The sequence below is a fragment of the Acinonyx jubatus genome, chromosome A1, assembly GCF_027475565.1.
Source record: "Acinonyx jubatus isolate Ajub_Pintada_27869175 chromosome A1, VMU_Ajub_asm_v1.0, whole genome shotgun sequence".
In the NCBI taxonomy this organism is placed as follows: domain Eukaryota; kingdom Metazoa; phylum Chordata; class Mammalia; order Carnivora; family Felidae; genus Acinonyx; species Acinonyx jubatus.
The window spans coordinates 204,820,586-204,839,178 of record NC_069380.1 but is presented as its reverse complement, the minus strand read 5'-3'; the positions used below and the strand labels follow the sequence as shown (position 1 = coordinate 204,839,178).

The 18,593-nt window shown below is 38.7% G+C and overlaps 1 protein-coding gene across 1 annotated transcript in view; it reads right to left on the bottom strand.

The window, feature by feature from the left end:
* The window catches only part of C9 (complement C9), a 53,728-nt gene that overhangs the window by 9,001 nt on the left and 26,134 nt on the right, over window positions 1-18,593 (bottom strand). The window contains exons 6-9 of the mRNA XM_015067597.3: window positions 12,566-12,835; window positions 7,768-8,008; window positions 4,803-4,928; window positions 2,662-2,840 (exon numbers count right to left, since the gene is read on the bottom strand). Of these exons, the coding sequence (XP_014923083.1) occupies window positions 2,662-2,840; window positions 4,803-4,928; window positions 7,768-8,008; window positions 12,566-12,835 (816 nt within the window). The remainder of the gene's footprint in view (window positions 1-2,661; window positions 2,841-4,802; window positions 4,929-7,767; window positions 8,009-12,565; window positions 12,836-18,593) is intronic.

Genomic DNA, 18,593 nt, shown 5'->3' with positions numbered 1-18,593 from the left:
GAATATACTGGACTATGATTAAGATCAGGGAACAAGTTTGGATCCATACAAGGATAGCTGAATTTAGAGATGAGAAGACAAGACAATTTGTGTCCATCTGGATGTAAACATCTTCCAAATTAATTCTTATTTAAGATTTTCTGACAGATCTATTTTTATTGAGTTTCAAATAATTATTATTTCAAATAAATATTATTTAAACATAATAAAACAAAAAGGATCTCTTCTGGCTTTAATTTCACATATAGACATGCAAATTTGGCCAAGCTTTTCTCCCTTTTTGTCCTACCTGTGGGGCAAAATATTTGAAGTTTCATAGATATGTCAGCACATTTATGAATGGCTAGATTTCTGCAATCTAAAAGGAAAAGACTACAATTTTCCAGGTTCCGACTTCTTCCCTCTCATAAATGAGATGGTTTTGGTAGCTTCACTCATTCTTTAAGGACAATAAAATGGGATGAAGTGACAAAAATCTCTAATAACTAGTCCTATCAAAATGCCAACATGACTGTAACTCAAGTTAATCAAACTGAAATTGAGGTAAAAGATAACTTGACCTGAGGGAAAATTTTATAACACACAGGGAAATGGAAAGCTATAAAGGGAAGTAGGAAAACAAATATGGAATAAAGGAAAACACTTACTCTTTTTAGTTAGTTTGGGGAGAAGAATGATGGGGCTAAATGACACTGGCATTTATATCTTTATGATTACAATGCAGTGTGTTTCCCCTAGAAATAAGTACTAATGGGTTTATAAACTCAAGACTGTAATCAAGATACAAAAAAGAAAGAATTTCTGGACCATAAGAACCGCTCACCCTTGGTCTTATTTTCTGAGACCTCATGCACTTCCCTTTCATGAAGGCCCTTAAAGATTCTCCTGTGTTGGAAGTGGTGGTATGATGCCACCTGATGGCAAGGGACAACCAGGGGCAGATGGAAGGGAACTAACAATTCTTGGGCACCTATTTGGTGCCAGTCTGTGCTACAGGCTCTACACAAGTAATCTTATTAAATCCTCAAAATAAACATGAAGCCCTGGAGAATTTAGCATTGCAGAGGTCAGAAAACTTTACACATTTAGAGAAGGACAGAGAGCTGAACTCATCCTGGGCTGGTGTGATGCCACACGTTATGCCTTTCCTCTATGTCACACTTCTTTCCAGGGATGACATAGGAGTGCATTTGAATGCTCACATCTCTTTCAGAAGAAGTTAACCGTTCAGAAGAAGTTAAATGTAACCAACAGTTACATTTAATAAGAAAATTTTAAAGTCTTCTATTTGAAAATAAACATTCCTGAAACTAGACCACTTTCTTACACCATTCATGAGAATAAACTCAAAATGGATGAAGGACCTGAATGTGAGACAGGAAACCATCAAAACCCTAGAGGAGAAAGCAGGAAAACACCTCTCTGACCTCCGCTGCAGCAATTTCTTACTTGACACATCTGCAAAGGCAAGGGAATTAAAAGCAAAAATGAAGGACCTCACAAAGATAAAAAGCTTCTGCACTGCAAAGGAAACAATCAACAAGACTAAAAGGCAACCGATGGAATGGGAAACGATTCCCATGTCCAAATGACATATTGGACAAAGGGCTAGTATCCAAAATCTATAAATAACTCACCAAACTCCACACCCAAAAAACAAATAATCCAGTGAAGAAATGGGCAGAACACATGAATGGACACTTTTCTAAAGAAGACATCCAGATGGCCAACAGGCACATGAAAAGATGCTCAACGTCACTCCTCATCACGGAAATACAAATCAAAACAACACTGAGATACCACCTCACGCCGGTCAGAGTGGCTAAAATGAACAAATCAGGAGACTATAGATGCTGGCGAGGATGTGGAGAAACGGGAACCCTCTTGCACTGTTGGTGGGAATGCAAACTGGTGCAGCCGCTCTGGAAAACAGTATGGAGGTTCCTCAAAAAATTAAAAATAGATCTACCTTATGACCCAGCAATAGCACTACTAGGAATTTGCCCAAGGGATACAGGAGTGCTGATGCATAGAGGCACTCGTACCCCAATGTTTATAACAGCACTTTCAACAATAGCCAAATTATGGAAAGAGCCTAAAAGTCCATCAACTGATGAATGGATAAAGAAGATGTGGTTTATATATACAATGGAATACTACTTGGCAATGAGAAAGAATGAAATCTGGCCTTTTGTAGCAATGTGGATGGAACTGGAAAGTGTTGTGCTAAGTGAAATAAGTGAAATAAGTCATACAGAGAAAGACAGATACCATATGTTTTCACTCATATGTGGATCCTGAGAAACTCAACAGAAGACCAGGGCAGGGAGGAGAAGGGGGAAAAAAAAGTTACAGAGAGGGAAGGAGGCAAACCATAAGAGACTCTTAAATACTGAGAATAAACTGAGGGTTGATGGGGGGTGGAGGAGAGGGGAAAGTGGGTGATGGGCATTGAGGAGGGCACCTGTTGGAATGAGCACCGGGTGTTGTATGGAAACCAATTTGACAATAAATTTCATATTAAAAAAATAAAAAAAATAAAAAGCTTATGATTATATGCATGTAAATAAAAATAAATTATTACCTTTAAAAATGAATAAATAAAAATTTTCATTGGACCTTATAGAATAGGAAAAAAAAAAGAAAATAAACATCCCTTACTTTTTGACTTATGAGCACTGGAGAATCATTTAAGGAAGTGGCCCAATTTACAAAGTCAGTCATATCAACCGTTTTGGCTCCTTTGAGAAGCTTCTCTTTCAGCTCATATGCATATTTTTGGGTTCCTCCTCTTATGAGTGAAATAACATCATCTATAAGGTTATCACTAGTGATGTTTACTGAGAAGAGAAAGAGGATATAAGTGAAACATTTATAGTTCTGTGACATTTGATCAACATTTATTGAACCTTTTCAAAAAGTATAGTTTAATATATTTATTGAATTTTACTTATATAATTTTTTCACCCAAAATCTCCAAGAGCAAGTTTTATTAGTAGTCAATTGTAGACTCCAGTTGTCTTAAAAAAAAATGATGATTTAGATACATTGATGATTCCAAATTCATCACTTATGCCCATGCATACGTGGGAACTGAACGTGACTTTTGGGATGTACTAGAAATTTTTTGTTTTAAGACTTACTTCATAATTACATTTTATATAACTTTGCTTCAAACTAATTTAATATTACAAAAAAAAAATCAGAGAGTGTAAAAAAGAATCAGGTGAAAAACAAAATTTTTTTCCATCCTAAATTCCTACTCCTCTCTCCTTCAGTTTCTCTCTCCAGACTTTTAACACACTTTTGTGAATCTTATAGAGTTGTAAATTTTTTGAGCTGGAAGGAATTTCAAGAAGATTTTTGTTTATCTTTTTCATTTTTATAGATGAGAAAACTGAGACTCAGAGAGGTGGAGTGACTAGCCCAAGACTAGCCTGAGGGTCAAATATTGAAATTAGGACTTTCGATGGCAAGTTCAATTTTTTTTTTTTTTTTTTTTTTGCACTCAGCAGTGGTTTCTTATCATGGCCACATGTTAGTGTTTGGTATGCTTTTAAAAACACTAGGCATGGGGTGCCTGGGTGGCGCAGTCGGTTAAGCGTCCGACTTCAGCCAGGTCATGATCTCGCGGTCTGTGAGTTCGAGACCCGCGTCAGGCTCTGGGCTGATGACTCAGACCCTGGAGCCTGTTTCCGATTCTGTGTCTCCCTCTCTCTCTGCCCCTCCCCCGTTCATGCTCTGTCTCTCTCTGTCCCAAAAATAAATAAACGTTGAAAAAAAAAATTAAAGAAAAAAAAAAACACTAGGCTTTTCTCTCTCTGCCTCCCCACTATCAGCTGCTTCTCTAAAGGGAAGTCTCAAGCATTTGTATGTCCAAAAATATTCTCAGGGATTTCTGATTAGAGTAAAAATTGAGCACTCTAGCACTATCTCATGCTTGTACATCTGCTAAGTATTAACAACACAAGCAACATTTATACTAAAGATATTTATGTTTTTAAAAAAGTTATGCACTGGTTGAATGTTAAGGATGGGTTGGAATTACTTCCCCCCCACCCCCAGTTTTATTGAGATATAGTTGACACACTGTAAAAGTTTAAGGTCTACTTAGAAAGAATGCTTTGCCATACACATATATCACAAAATGATTACCACCTACATCATCTCGTACAGCTACAAAAAATTTATCTTTTCCTGGGCTGAAAACTTTTAGTTTCTGCTCTCTTAGCAACTTTTATATCACACGGCACTGTTAGCTACAGTCATCAGGCTGTACATTACATCTCCAGCACTTATTTATCTTATAACTGGAAGTTTATACCTTTTGACTCATTGGACGAAGGCGGATTAGGGGTTTTGAGCCAGGAGGAAGACTGAATTAGGGAAATGGTTTCAGTCTTCTCCTCTGTTTATGGTCACATACAGTATGCCACTAGTCTATTCAGAAACTTTGCTAAGATTAGGGGGGGAAAGGAGATTTTTGCTGAAGACGTTTTCTACCATTGGCCTTCTACCATTGCCAGGATAAATGTGCAAATCTACAAAGACTACAGTGTAAGTGCCTTTCCGAGAGCTGCACACTGTGTGGCCTGAGCAATGATGTTTCCAATGAATACATGTCCGTGGGTACTTGTGTTCATACCGCTGTAAAAATAAAAGTTTTAAATCACTCAAAGGTTTTGCTTGTTTGTTTGTTTAGTAAAGAGGATGGACAATAAAGAGAGTTCATAGTGATGGGGCAGTGTTCATTGACAACACCTCCTCCTTTTTTTTAAACTAGTGAGGTAGGCCATACTTACCAGTTCCACCTTCACCCCTCTTTAAACAATCGTTTTTATTGATCTTTCCTGTGAGTTCAGCTCCAGCATTCAGAGAAGCATCCAAACTAAACCCGAGGCATCTCTGTACATCCCTTATTTCAACGCCTGTTTAATGTATTTAGTTGAAAATCATTAAATAATGTTTAAATTATTTCAATAAATACATTTCAATTGTACTATTTTGTAAGAAACATACTCGGATTCCTAGACATTATTACTGAACTCAAATGCAAGGTCATATCTCCTCTGCTTTGATGCATAGGGCACTCGTACCCCAATGTTTACAACAGCACTTTCAACAATAGCCAAATTATGGAAAGAGCCTAAAAGTCCATCAACTGATGAATGGATAATATTAGAATCTAGTGGCCTCCTTTTGAATTTGCTCGTCAACTTACTAACAAAGGACATATAAATTTACTTCTTGTTTAAAAGAGACATCACTCAGAATAGGGCAGTTACAGTAAAGTCCTTTACTTCTAACATCATGGGAGACAGACTTTGATGTCTAACATATATTCAATGCTCATCATATACCCCAAATCTTTCCAAACATCAATTAATTTAATCCTCACATTAACCTTTCAAGGTAAGTTCTATTATCCTCATTTTACAGATGAGGATATGGAACGACAGAGCAGATAAGTTACCTGCCAGTGGGATTCAGCAATTAGCCAAGTTACCATATGAACCAGAGTTGTCTGGCTGTTAAGCACTTCTCTGTATTGACTTCATAACTTGGTCGTGGGATGCATCAACATCTCAGATTCCTCTTTGGAAGACTCTGTTCATTAAGGTAGTGAGTTCATTGCTTTGAGCAGATGGCTTATACATGCGACAACTTTGCTTTGGTCCTATGAATGCTACTTAGCAGACATCAGTTTTGGAAGCTGACTCACTGGTGTGTGGATACTACAGTTACTAGGAAGAAAAATCCTAATATTTAATTCAAGTATATACTTTATTATCTATTTAGAAGAGAAAATGATTATTTTATTACAAGGGTAAACTGCCTCAGTTCATTGACCATGTCAGTTTTCAGTCTTATTTATCATTTCAGAACACACACACACACACACACACACACACAAATGCTTTGTGAAAAAGGAAAGGGAGAAGTGAAGTTAGTCCCAGGGTTTCATAGTAAAATATAGAAGTAGGGATCTGGGGACATTTAAGCATTCATTTATTCAGCAAATAGTTTTTGTGTACCCACCACTAGTGAGAACTTGAGAAATATCAGGTGGATTTCCCTATGAAAGGAAGAGGGAGGATAAAAATGGAAGGCCATGCAAGGAATCCAGAATACTAGATTTCCAACTTTAACCTAGGAAGCATAAAGACTTTGATTCCAAAGATGGGTATGAAAATATCTAAGTGATCCCAATGAGCTTAGATTTTCTGCCTCAGCTGTGGGCCTTTTCTTGTCCAGACAGGGTCTGGACATCCCAAATCTAGGTGTAGGACGTGGTTTGGTCCTCAGGTATTGCCAATGAAGAAGCAAGAAGGATGACTTCCTTTTCAAAGGATTGACCTAATGATCCTTGTCTACTAAGGTCAGACGATAGGTAAATTTAAGTGGGTAGGTCTGAGTTACCCAAGATTAAAGATTTTAGCTCATGGAGCTTTTTCACCAAGGCAACTCTTAGCCTGAAGTGTTCCTTGTGTTTTGATCACCGTTGCTGAGCCTTTCTCTTCTGATTTTCAGGTCACTCAAGACACAGTCCTCTTGTGCCCCTTGCCCACGTGCTATTTATCAAAATAGCCTGCCGGACAGGACTCAGGAGGCTTCCTTCCGCTGTCTCACAGGGTATAGCCCTGTGAGGCAGTACAAGTCAAACAACTTCATATTCCATTTCTCCTGGCAGCACCTCTACCCGCTCAAGACAAGACTGAGGCATCAAGAGCAGTTAGTTCTGGCTATTCATAGTTGTTTCATCTCTAAAATGTTTACAAACCGTGAGGACAGTGTCCGGCTGTAAGCTCATAGCCACATCCAATCCTTCACTTGAAACAGACAGAGGCTAAGAGAAAGAGCCACGGAAACGTTTTTTTGGCAACACTTCCACCCCTAAGAGACACGCTGAAAACATTTGAGGGCAGAGAAAGGAGATATGCTGGCACCTATCTCCTCTGTAAGGAATATTACAACTAGCCACAATTTCTCACGAAATGAGTAATTAAAACTTATTAACACAGTCACTTTGCATGCACTTTATTCTTAAAAGGCTTAGATGAAACCTTTAGGCCAGTATGGTAATTGTGTAGTACGTAGGCCTTTCCTGAACCCATGGCAGACATTGATGATCAACCATGGCCTTCTTTCCCATAACTTCAAGCGTGGTCAGACATCTGCTCAACGTGGAGTCAATTCAACTACCACCATATGATTAAACTTGTCATTCTATGAGGTAAAACTAATTTTCCACCTTTGCTTTAAGACATTAGATTTACATCTTAATATTACTTTCTCCCTCCTCCCTCAGAGAAAATTTAGAACACTATTTCCCTTCCAATGCTCAGGAGTCCTTTGGAAAAGTATTGACAAACATGTAATGGAACCCATTTATCGATTAAGAAATAGATGATGTGAATTATGTCTCTTGTACTTTTTCTACTTTTTAAGTAGTATTCCACTCAAAGCAACTGATCTTAAATTGCAGTATAATTTTGTGCATTTTGTAGTAGTGCTGCTGACCAAGTCATGATCAAGTCATCGTGATCAAGTTCATGATCAAGTCATCGTGTTGGAGGTCTAGAAGTCAATTCGCTATTTGGTGTTTTAACAGGATTTTGATGCCAAAGGGCAGAGAGAGAGAGTTCTCTCAAAGAAGCAGTGTATAGGAATTTATCTGAAAGCCTTTAATCATTGAAAGAGGTTAGCAACAGGAATAATGATTGGTTAAAACAGCTTTAGAGGTAAGAGCTCTGTTTCTAGGTGTACCTTTCTCTTCCATGGCTGCTTTATCCAAAACATATATTAGTTCATAGAGTCCTCCTAGAGACCCAGAGCTACTGTAGTGGGTTCCGTAGGTTTCCAAAAATGCAAAATATTCCCCCTTTGCATAGGTAGGTGGCAGAGCTTTTATGTCCTCCAAGAAAGTTGTTGTCAGCATGACATCCCGACTTCTCATTGTAAATCTTCCCAGATGAATTACTCCCTTCACATGCAGGAACACTTTTTCCTTTGTTGTAGAGCAGAAGAAAATAAATATGAGTTTCGTAGCCATTATTTCAAAGTTAAAAATCACAACATTTAGAATTTCCCCAGGAAATAATTTGTGTTTGTTTGTTTTGTTTTGGTGACCATAGATATTTTAACCCAGTAGGGTGGCAAACTCAGAATGCCATTAGTCCCAACTGTTGATGAAAGTGTGCAGCACGGGGGCTCTCAAACACTGCCGGTGGGAATGTAGAATGGTCTAATCCCCCTGGAGAACTGCTTAGCAGTTTCTTATAAAGGTAAACACACATTTACCCTATGGCCAGTAATTTCACTTCTACATATTGACCTCCAGTCAATGAGAAAATAGCCCACAAAAAGATCCATACAAGACTTTCATAGCAGCTTTAGTCAGAATAGCTTAAAACTGGAAGCAACTCAAATGTCCACCAACAGAAGACTGATAAACAAATTGTGGTATGTTCACACAAAGGAATACCAGTTAGCAATAAAAAAGGAACAAACTACTGATACATGCAATAATATAAATAAATCTTAAAAATAGTGCTCTGAATGAAAAAAGCCAAGCACAAAAGAGTATGTACTCTGTGATTTCACTCATATGAAGTTCTAGAACAGGTGAAATCAAGCTACGGCCAGAGAAATCTGGAGTGCTTGCCTCTCAGGCAGTAAGGGAGTGGCTGAAAAAGGGCGTGAGGGAATTTTCTTGAGGTGGTGGAAACGTTCTATATCTTGTATGAGGAGGTGGTTACACGGATGGATACCTACAATAGTCAAAACTCATGGAGCTATAGGCTTAAAATATTTGTGTGTTTTTGCTTATAAATCATACCTCATTAAGTTGATTTTAGAATGTTGGCAATGAAAGAAAAAGTAGACATTATGTATGCAGCCTACTCTTCTCATTTTGCAGACCAAGAAAGTCTGATCCAAAGGTATCAAGTTATTTGCCCCAAATCACAAAAATAGACTGTGCAGTGATTGGTCCTATGAATGTAGGCTTCAGGTCTCCCTGCTCCTTCTACTATGTACTTTCAAATTTTTTTTAAGTTTATTTATTTATTCTGAGAGAGAGACAGAGACAGAGAGGGAGAGGGAGAGAATCTCAAGTAGGCTCCACGCTGTCAACATAGAGCCCAACACGGGGCTTGATATCATGAACGATGCTACCATGACCTGGGCAGAAATCAAGAGTCAGACGCTTAACTTACTGAGTCACCCAGACACCCCACTCAATTTTTGGTAATAATAAGGTGGACAATATTTTAAGACCTAAATAGGTGAACAGTTAATCATTCCCAGAGATAATGGCTTAAATTTCCAAGAGAAAACCATAGACTGTCCCGGCCAAAACTAAACTATAATTGACACCTATGGTTTTGTAGATGGTTCGTTTAAGGTTCTTCTAGAGTAGTGGTTAACACATGTTGATTGCATAGACCTTTAAAGCATATTATTAGTTTTTAAAAGTATAGCTTGGTATATATGAACATCACACCAAACTTTCTGTGTTCTGGAAGCACAGATGTTCACAGTGTATAACTTCACTCCATGTGATGGTCGGTGATTCAGTCTTTAACAAAAATCTTAAAGAAACTTACTCCGTATACAATAAATCATATGAGTTCTCCTGATGACCTCCATCATAATTCTCAGTGGAGTCTCAAGGATGCACAAAAAATATTTGGATTCCTTTTCGTTGTTGCTAAATTAGGAGTATAACTTGTCAGAAAGACATTATATTCTTTGGCCCCACTTATTTTAGAGGTAGATATTAGATCATTTCCATCCAAACATAAAGTTGTTCCTTCTGTGTCAAAATCTCTTGGCCTCACTTGTCTAATGATTTGCTACCCATTTCTTTGTCCTCATTAAAAGCAAAATTCATTTAAAGAACTCTCTGTACTGGCTGTTTTCAATTCCTCTCTCCCCATTTTCTCTTGAATCTAATCCAGTCATTCAGCTCTCCTCACTACTTCAACAAAACTTCTCTTGTCAAGGTCACCAGTGACCTTCACAGTGATAAAGCCGGTAGCAGTTACTTCTGAGTCCCTCTTCTTTGACATATTAGCACATTTGGCACAGCTCATTACTCCTTTCTCCTTGATAGTTTCTTTTCTTATCTCCTGGGGCAGTTCTTCTCAAGCTGTAAAGTGCGAACACATCACCTGTAGAATCTTGTTAAAATGCAATTCTGATTCAGCAGGTCTGGCTTAGAGGCTGAGGTTCCAGCTTCCCAGTGGTGCTGATGTTGTTGACCCATGGACCACACTTTGAGTAGTGAGGTTCTAGGGCATTATACCTGCCACATCTTGCTGTCCTCTGCTGCTTCTTCCTCTTTCTATTGATGTTCCTTGAGTTTAGTGTTGGATCTTCTCTCTCTCTCTCTTTTTTTTTTTTTTTTTTTTTTACAAAATGTGTAGTCATTTATTTTGAGAGAGAGAGAAAATTCCAAGCAGGCTCCATGCTGTCAGCACAGAGCCCAACATGGAGCTTGATCTCACAGACCATAAGATCATGACCAGAGCCAAATCAAGAATGGGACACTTAACTGACTGAGCCACCCAGGTGCCCCATCTATCTCGTTTGGTAGCAACTTCATCTTTCCAGTTGCTCAGGTGAGAAACCTTAGAGTCATGCTTGACTCTACACTTGTGTCCATAATCACTCACCTGGATTCTTACAATAGCTTTCAACAAATCTTGCTTTTGCTCTTAACTCTCATATTTCTTATCATTTAAATTATATTAGAGTATGTCAATCTTCTATTAAAAAATTATTCTAGTGACCTCCCACACCACTCAGAGAAAAAGCTAAATTTCATGACCTGGTTCAGGGTAACCTTTCTAACTTATTCTCCTTCTGGTTCACTCTGGGCCAATGGACAGATATGCTCGTCTCTAACAGTTCCTTTTGCCAGGTGCCTCATCCCAAATATGACTATTTGGTTATTTCCTCTCCTTCAAATCTTCACTCAGATTTCCTTGAGCTTTCTTTTTAATACTGCCATTTTCCCAGCACTCCTGATTTCCCTTCTGTTACTCTACTTTTCACTTTATTCCATAGCACTTAACACGTTCTAAATACTATGTGGTTTGCTATTTTGTGCTTATGTTTATTTTATCTATCTCTCTGCGATGAACTTTCAGTTCCATGAGGACCGGAATCTTTTCTAGTTTGGTTCACAAGTGTATCCTAAGTACCTGGAACAGTGCCTGGCCACGTAGGAAATCCACATTAAATATTTTCTGCATGACGTAAAGGATTTTCCAACTACATACTTTGGATGGGTATGCATGTTAATATAGAGACAATGTACAGACCCATACAAAACAATTATAATGATTGAGCAAAGTACTAAGAGTGAATTATTATTATTTTTTAAAGGAGGAGAAGGTATCTAAATAAGTGACTGTGTTATCAGAAAATGAAGAAGGAACATTTTACCAGCATCATACTGATTACAGAAAGTATCTTCTATATTTATTTCAAAGGGGATGAAACAAAATTCTAAATTGGGATTAAATATTGCAAAACAAACACATTTGCAAAGCTTCAAACTAAAGGTGTGATTACAAAGGAAGCAGACAAGTTTCATATGCTACGTGTATAATTTCATGGCATCATTACTTTAGAGACACTTTATAGTAAGTACATAGCCATCAGTGTAAGGCATTGCAGTAAATTACCAAAATTCCTCAGTATGATTCTTCATTGTAATTCTGAAGATAGCATAAATTGAACAGTCTATTACCACAATCTCAGTCCAAAGGTATGCTCTGAATTCTAAATACGCTTGTTCTCTGTTCGTCACCACCAAACATCTCACCCCCTTATACTACTGCAGATCCTGTCAAGTTCTTCTCCAGTCTGCATTCTTCTTCCTGACCTTCTAGCTACATATTTGAGGATTTGTTGACTATTATTACCTCTCTCTCTTTTTTCTCTCTCTTTCCAATGAGCTCTATGTGCTCCAAACACTTGAAAGAAACAGTTTTGGGGGAGTGCCTGCATGGCTTCATCTGTTAAGCACTGACTCTTGGTTTGGGTTCAAGTCATGATCTCATGGTTTGTGAGTTCGAGCCCTACATCAGTGTCAGCGTGGAGCCTGCCTGGGATTCTCCTCTCTCTCTCTCTCTCTCTCTCTCTTTCTTTCTCTCTGTCCCTTCCCTCCTCACTCTCTCTCTCTCTCAAAATAAAAATAAACTTTACAAATAAAGAAAAAAAATTTTTTAAACCCATATCTTAAAAAATAAATAAATAAAAGAGGGGGATGCCTGGGTGGCTCAGTTGGCTGGGCGTCCGACTTCGGCTCAGGTGGTGATCTCGCAGTTCCTGAGTTCGAGCCCTGCATCGGGGTCTATGCTGACAGCTCTGAGGCTGGAACCTGCTACGGATTCTTTGTCTCCCTCTCTCTCTGTCCATCCTCCACTCATGCTCTGTCTCTCTCACTCTCAAGAATAAATAAACATTAAAAAAAATTAAAAAACATGAAGAAGGGGTTTGGTTATTTTGAAAAATATCCCATCATATTCTCTGTTTAAGTGTTTGAACTTACCTTCTTTGAAGAATGTGTCAAAAACAGTTGGTAAGTTTCATTTTTGGAATACCCAAATCGAAATTTAGCCTCAGCATTTGTAAGACCTAGGGGTGCTTTATTGTCAGAAGTTTCTTGAAGTTTACTTTTGCACTGTTCAATTGCTTCCGTAGGTGTGAATTTTAAATTTATATCTGCGTTAAAATTCGATGTCCTCTCTTGGACAATTTGTTTGAATGCTTGCATCTGTTCTTCATAATATTCAGTTCTGAAGTTTTTGTCGGCTTTGGTCTAAAAGAGAATCACGAGATGTTAAAAACAACATACAGAAAACCACCCTAAATAAGAATGGAATAAAATAAAAATCAAGCAATGATTTGAAAGGTATTTGAGCAAAGGAGTTAAGAGTGAAGCACTGAAGCGACATGGCTGGACCCCAGTACGGGCTCCATGACTCTTGAGAACAGGACACAGTAACTTCTCTTGTGTGTCAGATTCTTTCCGCGAAATAGAGAGGCTCACCAGAGGGAGCCCAAAGGGTGTTATGAGATAATACAATGAGACACCACATAGGAAGAGCTGAGAACACAGGGAAACTTTCAGATGTTAAATATGTTAATAATTACAGAACAATTTGTGTGACAGATGTGCAATATACTTTCATTTGTGTAAAAAAAAGAAAGGAAGAAAGAAATGATAAAGCTAATCCTGACCACGAAGGCTTCTGGGCCAGCTCGGTTTTGAATAGTTTCTGCATGTTGATTAATTTAAGCAGAAAGGTTAAGTTCTGCATTGTCTCTTAACCTTTACACTTCTACTGTCTGTTAAAAAGTAAGTAAGTAAGTAAATAAATAAATAAGGGAAAACAAGCAAGCAAAAAAAGGCTTTTACGTGCATAAGAAATTACTGGAAAAATAGACAAAGCAGAGAGTGTTTGCCCTTGAGAAGGGGAACTGTGGAATGGAAATCTGGAAATCTTGAGTGGCAGCAGGCTTATATTTCCTTGAACAATCTTTTGTGATGTTCAGACTTTTTCACATTTTTTTAATACCATATTCATTTTTTTTTGCATGGAAAAAAAATACCCTGAACTGAACAACCTAGTTAAAAATTAAAACTTTCAATTAAATTCTTAGCCAACTTGGCAATTGTCAGATATGAGTGGGAGGGTTGCTAGTCTCAGTGATTAACCTCTCTTTCCAGAGTTCCTCTGCGATAGGCTGTCACTCCAGTGTGAGAAAGAGACACCCATGTCTTCAGTCAGTGGCTGGGACCAGATTCCCTAGCATATACTGGGGGACTGTTCCGCACAGGGAATGCTATCGTCTGAAACTTTAAGTTTCATAGCATATGTTAAAATCCCAGTGCCCGATGTGATGGTAGGAGGTGTGGCTTTTGGGAAGGGCTTTCACAAATGAGATTACTGCTCTCATACCCGTGACCCCAAAGAGCTCCCCAGCCCCTTCCAGGATGTGAGGATGTGAAAAGTTTGTAGCCTGATAGAGGACCTTAACTCAACCAGATTAGCACTCTGATCTTGGACTTCCAGAACTTCTGATATTCTCATCTCCAGAACTGTGAGAAATAAATTTCTGCTTTTTCTAAGCTACTCTGTTTGTGGTATTTTGTCATACCGACGTGAATGGACTCAGACGGGGAAACTAAAGTTACCATCTAATGGAAATGACTAAAATGTGTACAGTTTTCATTAAATCAAGGCATCCTGGGGAAAGTGCTCAATATAAAGGGAGAATGTAACTTAACCATGTCACTTCCCTGTTTAAAAATTTTCAGTCTTCCCACTGCCTTTAGGAGGTAGTCTAAACTAGACTTACTCCAAGTTAATCTCTCCCTAAGGGTACTCCAGCCCTTTAGACACGTTTCTATTTCCACAGCCTATGCTTCCTGCTACCAAAGGGCCCATTTATGCTGCTTTTACCTTCTGGAATGTTCTCTGACATCTTTTCCCCCTCCCCCCATCCTCCCATAAACCAAACACATACACGTTCTCTCACATACACATGCTATACAGCTTGACCTGGTTAATTCCCACTCTTATTTCAAATCTTAGCTTAAACATCACTTCTTCAGTGGGGAGGGGTCTTTCCTAATCTCACAGACTAGCAAATCCACTTTCTATAAGCTGTCATGTCTTTTAAAGTAAAACAAAATGAAAGACCTTTTCTTTTATGATTGCTTATTTAATAGACTTTCAGATGGTAAGTTCCAAAAAGTCTGGAAACATGTCTATCTTATCCACACACCACTATTGCCTCGTGACTTGGTAAAGTGTCCGTCACGTAGTAGATACTAACAAAAATGTATTAAATTTAATATGCAGGTCCAATGTTGCTAACCATAATAGTGAATATTTATTGAGTGCTTACTCTGTGCCACAGGCTGTTAAAAGTGGTTTATCTAGGATTAGACATTTAATTTCTTATCTTTAAGAAGATTTCTGTAATCTTCCCCATTTTACCAATAAGAAAACACAGGTTAAATTTGTCCAGGGGCGCCTGGGTGGCTCAGTCGGTTAAGCATCTGACTTTAGCTCAGGTCATGATCTCACAGTCTGTGAATTTGAGCCCTGTGTCAGGCTCTGTGCTGACAGCTCAGAGCCTGGAGCCTCCTTCAGATTCTGTGTCTCCCTCTCTCTCTGACGCTCCCCTGCTCATCCTCTGTCTCTCTCTGTCTCAAAAATAAATAAAAACATTAAAAAAAGGAAAGAAATTTGTCCAAGGTCACACAGCTGGGAAGTGGTCCATCTAGCATTGAAACCCAGAAAGTCTGATTCCAGGGCCGAGCTGTTAATTCTTATGCTACACTGCCAAAGAGGGCTTGACAAATTCTGACTAGTAAAATAAAGAAAAGATTCACGGAAAAGGTTGCCTTGAACTTAGCCTTTGAAACATGAATAGGATTTTTGTTGCCTTGAGATCTAAGGCTAGTGGAAGTATTGTTGGGTGAGCTGGGGAGACCCCGGGCTCTAGGGCCTTGACCCAGCCCACCTGGAGGGAGTCAGGGAAGGTGACTTGTTGGTCTTGACCTGAGAAAGAATTTGAGGACAGACACTCAACACAGTGGATGAGTGACATAAATGGAAAAGTTTTACTGCCAGGATAGGCCTCTGACCTTCCTGATAGTAGGCCATGACTTCCTTGTTGTTGATCTTTATCCTGTTAAAACTTGACAGTCTATTCTAACAGTAGCAACTGAAGACAATTCTACTCAGTCTTCAATGCTGGGAAGTGGCAAAGCCGAGCAAAATGGCACCAGGAAACTACTCCCTACCTCTCCTGGAAGACTGAGCTCTTCTTAGCTACTGTGTTCTAATTGGCTGCAAGATAGGAGTGGTGTAATCTGTAGGCACCCGCACTTATTCCTGACATGGCTAGAAAGAAACTGGCACTGGCAGAGATCAGCTTAGCAGTGTGGAGGATTGCTTGTAGGTGTAAGAGAGTATTAGCCAGGGTGTTAGGGTGCTGTTGAGCAATCCTGTCTCACTATGCCAGGATGATAGTAGTGAGTCTGAAACAGTGAAGGTGAGGTCACTCTAGAAAGCACAGAGACAAAAGCTGGGTTGAAAAAGGCAAAGAAAATATCCATTCATCCAAAAAGAAGTCTGAGCTCAATGCCAGGCATTCAGAGATGGACCAATATTGGGACTCATCATGAAGAAAGAGCAAAAATCTTTAAAGAGAGGCCAAGAGGCAAGATTATAGAAAGCAGGATGATGCAAGGATAGAAGCAAGGTTCTTTCCTTCTTATTTAATGTTTATTTATTTCTTCTGAGGGAGAGAGCATGCATGCAAGTGGGGGAGAGGCAGCAGAGAGAGAATCCCAAGCAGACTCTGTGCTGTCAGCACAGAGCCCAGGGCGGGGCTTGTTCTCACAAACTAGGAGTTCATGACCCGAGCTGAAATCAAGAGTTGGACACTTAACTGACTGAGCCACCCAGGTGCCCCGCAAGTTTCTTTATGAAAACCAAAATAAACCGATGTGGAGAAGCTGAAATTACAAAGAGGGGCAAAGGGTGTTCCAGAAGGCCATGCACATTATAAAGGTCAGTTAAAGGTCTCCTATATAAAGGTTTATCCAACTGATACTTCTTGAAAAGAAAGAAACATTACTTCTGGCACTGGGAGTGGAGGAGATAGAATACACCCGATAAATATTTCAGAGTTCAAATTGAAAGGGAGAGGTGGGAGAGTGACTGGAAATAGAAGGTAAAGAGATAAAACTGTTAAAGAGGCCACTGAGACTTTGTGCAGATAGATAATAAAACCATCTATTATCTATTATTATTACTAATGCCATCTCTCACTAATTGAGAGAAGGACCTAGAAAGAAGAGACTGACTGCAATCTCAGGAGCCGCCCTCAGCCTAATTGTTTAGCTACTAAATTTGGGGGTAATTTGAAATTTAGCCAGTGTCTTCGAGAGATCATTTTCCCTGCCTGTGTCTTAAATGTTAGCTGTGCTCTAGGACCTCATTCCTATGTTCTTTGTTCTCCCATTGTATGCTTCCTGGAGGATCTCAAGCACTCTCAAGCTTTTAATGATCATCTGTATGCTGATGACTCCTAAATTTCTGCCTCCAATTCAGATTGTTCTGTCTCCGCTCACATTTGTATAATCTACTCTTTGCAGGACAACTTCACCTAGACGTCACACAGAACCTCACACTCAAAATTATCAACACTCAAATCATTATCTTGTTCTTGGAATTGACTTTGACTCTTTTTTTGGCGGACTCCCCCTTCCCTGACTTCCCACAGCTTTTTTGGTGGCCTATCATCATCCAGTGGGGGGGGGGGGGTCACCTTTGACTGTCTGTCTCCATACCTTACATCCATGGTGAGTTTATTTGTTATGTAAGATCAACTGAGAGGAAAATAGATGCCAAAGAACTGGGTCTCCCTGGGACCCAAGAGTTGGCCTGTGGTCTAAACAAATGTGAGAGCAGAGAGACTGGTCAGTTGCAGTGAGGCAAAGAGTTAAATGCTCGATTTCCTGATGTTCAGATTTTTCAGAGACAGCACTGTTTTGGTGAATGCAGGTTAAGGATGTGGCTCCAGATGTGAGTAGCTGTCGTAGAATAGATACAGGATGTTAAGAGGCAACAAGAAGTTATTGGCCGCCACAGGATATAAGTCACCCAGGGTTTTGGCAGGATTTGGGCAGGAAAAGATGATTATAATCCAAGTGCATTTTACAATTCTTTGTTGATCTCATAAATCTTACATACTTACGGTGATCCAGTTTAAAGAAAATTGTAATGAAAACCTGAAACTTGATTTACAAATCATGACTTTCAACAACAAAAGTGGAGAGGACCAGAGGAAAACAAGTGAAAAGGAACTGATTTGTGCATGTAACCATCACTGCTTTTTCCCCATAATTGCGGGCTTCAGTGGTTCTTAGCCATTACTTCTGACTTACAAAGTAGCCAATAAACCTTGACATGTAATGTGACTGTTAATTACACACTTAATTGTAGCTAAGCCTTTTACTAATTATATTCTTAAGAAAGAATAGTACAAATATTTATTGAGTGTTTGCTATGTGCCACTAATTTCCTGAGTGTTTTAGATTCATTTATCTTTACAAGGTAGGTATCATTATTTCTATTCTAAAGATGAGTAAACTGAGGCATGATGAGGATAAATAATATGCCTGAGATCTCACCACTGCTTAGGGGCAGAATTGGGATTCCAACCTATGCAGTGTGTTCTAGAACCAGAGCCACATTTGAGATAAGAGGCACTGAGAGAGTGTGAAGGTATCAGGGAAAGATGACTTTATTAAGAAATATTCTTCATATCATGATAGGCCAGTAAAGTTCTTTCAAAAAAAATAAAAGAAAGTAAATTATTGTCAATGAGTAATAAAATAGGATTTAAACAAATGAATTCATCCAATAAAAATTTGTTGAGCATATTCCATATACATATATTGAGTTGGGTATTAGTATAATAGGATATAAAGAAGTATAAAATGAATTCTTTGCCTTCAGATGGGATATATATATATATATATATATATATAT